The sequence below is a fragment of the Scyliorhinus canicula genome, chromosome 3 (assembly GCF_902713615.1).
Source record: "Scyliorhinus canicula chromosome 3, sScyCan1.1, whole genome shotgun sequence".
Lineage (NCBI taxonomy): Eukaryota > Metazoa > Chordata > Chondrichthyes > Carcharhiniformes > Scyliorhinidae > Scyliorhinus > Scyliorhinus canicula.
This window is the reverse complement of record NC_052148.1, coordinates 164,282,384-164,288,288: the sequence shown is the minus strand read 5'-3', so window position 1 is coordinate 164,288,288 and position 5,905 is coordinate 164,282,384. Positions and strand designations below refer to the sequence as shown.

Here is a 5,905-nt window from a genome sequence, read left to right as displayed (position 1 = left end):
GACCAGCAGCTGGAGATCCAGCAGCAGGAGATCCAGCAGCAGGAGATCCAGCAGCAGTAGGTCCAGCAAACTGAGATCCAGCAGCAGGAGGTCCTGCAGCGGTAGGTCCAGCAGCAGGAGGTCCAGCAGCAGGAGGTCCAGCAGCAGGAGGTCCAGCAGCAGAAGATCCAGCAGCAGGAGATCCAGCAGCAGGAGGTCCAGTAGCAGGAGGTCCAGCAACAGGAGGTCCAGCAGCAGGAGGTCCAGCAGCAGGAGGTCCAGCAGGAGGTCCAGCAGCTGGAGGTCCAGCAGCAGGAGGTCCAGCAGCAGAAGATCCAGCAGCAGGAGATCCAGCAACAGGAGGTCCAGCAGCAGGAGGTCCAGCAGCAGGAGGTCCAGCAGCTGGAGGTCCAGCAACAGGAGGACCAGCAGCAGGAGGTCCAGCAGCTGGAGGTCCAGCAGCAGGAGGTCCAGCCGCCTGAGATCCAGCAGCAAGTGGTACAGCAGCAGGAGGTCCAGCAGCAGGAGGTCCAGCAGCAGGAGATCCAGCTGCCTGAGACCCAGCAGCTTGAGGTCCAGCAGTAGGAAGTCCTCCAGCAGGAGGTCCATCAGCAGGGGTTCCTCCAGCAGGAGGGCAAGCAGACGGAGGTCCAGCAGCAGGAGATCCAGCAGCAGGAGGTCCAGCAGCAGGAGATGCAGCAGCAGGAGGTCCAGCAGCAGGAGGTCCAGGAGCAGGAGGTCCAGCAGGAGTTCCAGCAGCAGGAGGTCCAGCAGCAGGAGGTCCAGCAGCAGGACACCCAGCAGCAGGAGATCCAGCAGCAGGAGTTTCAGAAGCAGGAGATCCAGCAGCAGGAGGTCCATCAGTAGGAGGTCCAGCAACAGGAGGTCGAGCAACAGGAGGCCCAGCAGCAGGAGATGCAGCAGCAGGAGGCCCAACAGCAGGACGTCCAGCAGCAGAAGATCCAGCAGCAGAAGATCCAGCAGCAGGAGGTCCAGCAGCAGGATGTCCAGCAGCAGGAGGTCCAGCAATAGAAGGTCCAGCAACAGGAGATCCAGCAGCAGGAGGTCCAGCAGCAGAAGATCCAGCCGCAGGAGGTCCAGCAGCAGGAGGTCCAGCAATAGAAGGTCCAGCAACAGGAGGTCCAGCAGCAGAAGATCCAGCAGCAGGAGGTCCAGCAGCAGAAGATCCAGCCGCAGGAGGTCCAGCAGCAGGAGGTCCAGCAATAGAAGGTCCAGCAACAGGAGGTCCAGCAGCAGAAGATCCAGCAGCAGGAGATCCAGCAACAGGAGGTCCAGCAGCAGGAGGTCCACCAGCAGGAGGTTCAGCAACAGGAGGTCCAGCAGCAGAAGATCCAGCAGCAGGAGGTCCAGCAGCAGGAGGTCCAGCAGAAGGAGGCCCAGCAACAGGAGGTCCAGCAGCAGAAGGTCCAGCAGCAGGAGGTTGAGCAACAGGAGGTCCAGCAGCAGGAGGTCCAGCAACAGGAGGACCAGCAGCAGGAGGTCCAGCAGGAGGAGGATTTGCAGCAGGAGGCCCAGCAGCAGGAGATCCAGCAGCAGGAGGTCCAGCAGGAGGTCCAGCAGCAGGAGGTCCAGCAGCAGGAGGTCCAGCAGCAGGATGTCCAGCAACAGGAGGACCAGCAGCAGGAGGTCCAGCAGCAGGAAGTCCAGCAGGAGGTCCAGCAGGAGGTCCAGCAGCAGGAGATCCAGCAGCAGGAGATCCAGCAGCCTGGGACCCAGCAGCTTGAGGTCAAGCAGCAGGAGGTCCAGCAACAGCAGGATTAGTGGCAGCAGGTCCAGCAGCAGGAGGTCCAGCAGCAGGAGATCCAGCAGCCTGAGACCCAGCAGCTTGAGACCCAGCAGCTTGAGGTCCAGCAGTAGGAGGTCCTCCAGCAGGAGGTCCATCAGCAGGGGTTCCTCCAGCAGGAGGTCAAGCAGACGGAGGTCCAGCAGCAGGATGTCCAGCAGCAGGAGGTCCAGCAGCAGGAGGTCCAGCAGCAGGATGCCCAGCAGCAGGAGATCCAGCAGCAGCAGACCCAGCAGCATGAGGTCCAGCAGCAGGAGGTCCAGCAGCAGCAGACCCAGCAGCATGAGGTCCAGCTGCACGAGGTCTAGCAGCAGGAGGTCCAGCAGCAGGAGATCCAGCAGCAGGAGATCCAGCAGCAGGAGGTTCAGCAACAGGATATCCAGCAGCAGGAGGTCCAGTAGCAGGAGATCCAGCAGCAGGAGGTCCAGCAGCGGGAATTCCAGCAGCAGGAGGTCCAACAGCAGGAGGTCCAGCGGCAGATGATCCAGCAGCAGGAAGTCCAGCGGCAGATGATCCAGCTGCAGGAGGTCCAGCTGCAGGAGGTCGAGCAGCAGGAGATCCAGCAGCAGCAGTCCCAGCAGCAGGAGATCCAGCAGCCTGAGATCCAGCTGCAGGAGGTCCAGCAGTGGGAGGTCCAGCAGCAGAAGATCCAGCAGCAGGAGTTTCAGCAGCAGGATGACCAGCAGCTGGAGATCCAGCAGCAGGAGATCCAGCAGCAGGAGGTCCAGCAGCAGTAGGTCCAGCAAACTGAGATCCAGCGGCAGGAGGTCCTGCAGCAGGAGTTCCAGCAGCGCGAGGTCCAGCAGCCTGAGATGCAGCAGCCTGAGATCCAGCAGTAGGACGTCCAGCAGCGGGAGGTCCAGCAGCAGGAGGTCCAGCAGCAGGAGGTCCAGCAGCAGGAGGTACAGCAGATGGAGGTCCAGCAGCAGGAGGACCAGCAGCAGGAGGTCCAGCTGCATGGCATCTAGCAGCAGGAGGACCAGCAGCAGGAGATCCAGCAGCAGGAGGTCCAGCAGCAGGAGGTCCAGCAGCCTGAGGTCCAGCGGCAGGAGGTCCAGCAGCCTGAGGTCCAGCAGCAGGTGGACCAGCAGCAGGAGATCCTGCAGCCTGAGATCCAGCTGCAGGAGATCCAGCAGCAGGAGGTCCAGCAGCAGGAGGTCCAGCAGCAGGAGATCCAGCAGCAGGAGGTCCAGCAGCAGGAGATCCAGTAGCAGGAGGTCCAGCAGTGGGAGGTCCAGCAGAAGGAGATCCAGCAGCAGGAGGTCCAGTAGCGGGAGGTTAAGCAGTAGAAGATCCAGCAGCAGGAGATGCAGCAGTGGGAGGTCCAGCAGCAGGAGATCCAGCAGCAGGAGGTCCAGCAGCAGGAGGCCCAGCAGCAGGAGATCCAGCAGCAGGAGGTCCAGCAGCAGGAGGACCAGCAGCAGGAGATGCAGCAGCAGGAGATGCAGCAGCAGGAGATGCAGCAGCAGGAGTTCCAGCGGCAGGTGATCCAGCAGCAGGAGATGCAGCAGCAGGAGGTCCAGCAGCAGGAGGTCCAGCAGCAGGAGGTCCAGTAGCAGGAGGTCCAGTAGCAGGCGATCTAGTAGCAGGAGATGCAGCAGCAGGAGATGCAGCAGCAGGAGATGCAGCAGCAGGAGATGCAGCAGCAGGAGTTCCAGCGGCTGAAGATCCAGCAGCAGGAGGTCCAGCAGCAGAAGATCCAGCAGCAGGAGATGCAGCAGCAGGAGGTCCAGCAGCAGGAGATGCAGCAGCAGGAGATGCAGCAGCAGGAGATGCAGCAGCAGGAGTTCCAGCGGCTGAAGATCCAGCAGCAGGAGGTCCAGCAGCAGGAGGTCCAGCAGCAGGAGATGCAGCAGCAGGAGGTCCAGCAGCAGGAGATGCAGCAGCAGGAGGTCCAGCAGCAGGAGATGCAGCAGCAGGAGATGCAGCAGCAGGAGATGCAGCAGCAGGAGTTCCAGCGGCTGAAGATCCAGCAGCAGGAGGTCCAGCAGCAGGAGGTCCAGCAGCAGGAGATGCAGCAGCAGGAGGTCCAGCAGCAGGAGGTCCAGCAGCTGAAGATCCAGCAGCAGGAGATGCAGCAGCAGGAGATGCAGCAGCAGGAGATGCAGCAGCAGGAGTTCCAGCGGCAGGTGATGCAGCAGCAGGAGGTCCAGCGGCTGAAGATCCAGCAGCAGGAGGTCCAGCAGCAGAAGATCCAGCAGCAGGAGATGCAGCAGCAGGAGATGCAGCAGCAGGAGTTCCAGCGGCAGGTGATGCAGCAGCAGGAGGTCCAGCGGCTGAAGATCCAGCAGCAGGAGGTCCAGCAGCAGAAGATCCAGCAGCAGGAGATGCAGCAGCAGGAGGTCCAGCTGCAGGAGGTCCAGCAGCGGGATGTCCAGCAGCGGGAGGTCCAGCAGTCGAAGATCCAGCAGCAGGAGATCCAACAGCTGGAGGACTGGCCTGTCATTTCAAAGTCGTAGGAGAAAACTGATGCAGTCATTGCAGCAATGGTGGCTCACAGTGCTGGCCGCGATGCCCTCATAGTGACAATAATAATAATAATCGCTTATTGTCATAAGTAGGCTTCAATGAAGGTGCTGTGAAAAAACCCTAGTCGCCACATTCCGGCGCCTGTTCGGTGAGGCCGGTACGAGACTTGAACCCACAATGCTGGCATTGTTCTGCATTCCAAGCCAGCTATGTAGCCCACTGTGCAAAACCAGCCCCATAAGTTTGGTTATGTTGCCCCAGTGTATCTATATGTTATCCAATGTAAAATCCACTTTGGATTTGGGTTTGTTTTATCGTCACACGCACTGAGGTACAGTGAAAAGTATTGTTCCATGGACATTCCAGACAGATCATTCCATACATGAAAAAGACATTGGACATACATGAATACATAATGTAAATACATAGTGTTGGGTGAAAATATGCACCAATAGACCTTAACGTGAGCAAAATAAGCAATTAATAGTTGCAGAGCTCTGGTAGAATGGTCCGAGACCCATTGGTCTTGCTAGCACTTTCTCTCTGAGCTGTGGCTTAAGATGGCTTAATGTACTTTCAAAGCAGAATTATTTGCGTTCTCATTTAATAGAGCCAATCAATTCTCTTAGTATCGCAGTTCATACCATATCCACTTATCAATCCTCATTCTCTTAGTATCTCAGTCCATGCCATATAGGGATATCAAGTCTTTACACAGAAGCTTACTTGTTGTCCAATCCATATGTTGCACGCGTGATTACATAAGGTCAAAAGGTTATGGGTTGCCAGTCCTGTACGTGGTCGCAGCCGTTTTGACAGCTTCGAATAACCGGTCATCATTGACCCATTGTTTTGGAGGAGACATCTGTTAGAGTCACGCTTCGTCCAAAGTTCAGTCTCAGCAGGATAACACCATGTAGCAAACAGCAATCATTAATTCATATTCCATCAGAAAGTTTACACCAACACATAGACAGAGGCATCAGGTGAAGCATTCATCAGTGGAGAAGATGTGTGAAGAGATCAAATCAGTCCTTAAGAGGGTCATTCAGGAGTCTGGTAACAGCGAAGAAAAATCTGTTTTTGAATCTGTTGGTGTGTGTTCTGAGACTTCTGTATCTCCTGCCTGATGGAAAAAGTTGGAAAAGTGAGTAAGCCGGGTGGGAGGGGTCTTTGATTATACTGCCCGCTTTCCCAAGGCAGCGGGAAGTGTTGACAGAGTCAATGGTTGGGAGGCAGATTTGTGTGATTGACTGGGCTGTGTTCACGGCTCTCTGTAGTTTCTTACGGTCTTGGGCCGAGCAGTTGCCATACCAGGCTGTGATGCAGCCAGATAGGATGCTTTCTTAGGTGCATCTGTAAAAATTGGTAAGAGTCAACGTGGACATGTCAAATTCCGTTAGTATCCTGAGAAAGTATAGGCGCGGTTGTGCTTTCTTGGTTGTAGCATCAACGTAGGTGCACCAGGACAGATTTTTGGTGATGTTCACATGTGGAAATCTGAAGCTGTCAATCATCTCCACCTCGGCCCCGTTGATGCAGACCGTGGTGTGTACGATAATTTGCTTCCTGAAGTCAATGACCAGCTCTTTAGTTTTGCTGACATTGAGGGAGAGCTTGTTGTCGTTAAACCATGCGACGAGGTTCTCTGTC

At 57.0% G+C, this 5,905-nt stretch overlaps 1 protein-coding gene across 1 annotated transcript; it reads left to right on the top strand.

Moving 5' to 3' along the window:
- The first annotated feature begins 894 nt into the window (after nucleotides 1–894).
- LOC119963647 (putative uncharacterized protein DDB_G0271606) lies at nucleotides 895–4,242 on the top strand. Its single transcript, XM_038792971.1, has 7 exons — nucleotides 895–969; nucleotides 1,249–1,740; nucleotides 1,903–2,085; nucleotides 2,185–2,505; nucleotides 2,752–2,970; nucleotides 3,373–3,615; nucleotides 3,658–4,242. Exons 1-7 carry the CDS (start codon nucleotides 895–897, stop codon nucleotides 4,240–4,242), a joined length of 2,118 nt encoding a protein of 705 aa, XP_038648899.1.
- Nucleotides 4,243–5,905: the final 1,663 nt, after the last annotated feature.

Excerpts from the sequence above, each read along its gene's own strand:
- LOC119963647 (XM_038792971.1), top strand. The coding sequence starts at position 895 with ATGCAGCAGCAGGAGGCCCAACAGCAGGACGTCCAGCAGCAGAAGATC. Across the intron at positions 1,741-1,902 it reads TTGAGGTCAAGCAGCAGGAG|GAGGTCAAGCAGACGGAGGT; the intron begins GTCCAGCAACAG and ends TTCCTCCAGCAG. Across the intron at positions 2,971-3,372 it reads AGGAGATCCAGCAGCAGGAG|GAGATGCAGCAGCAGGAGAT; the intron begins GTCCAGCAGCAG and ends ATCTAGTAGCAG.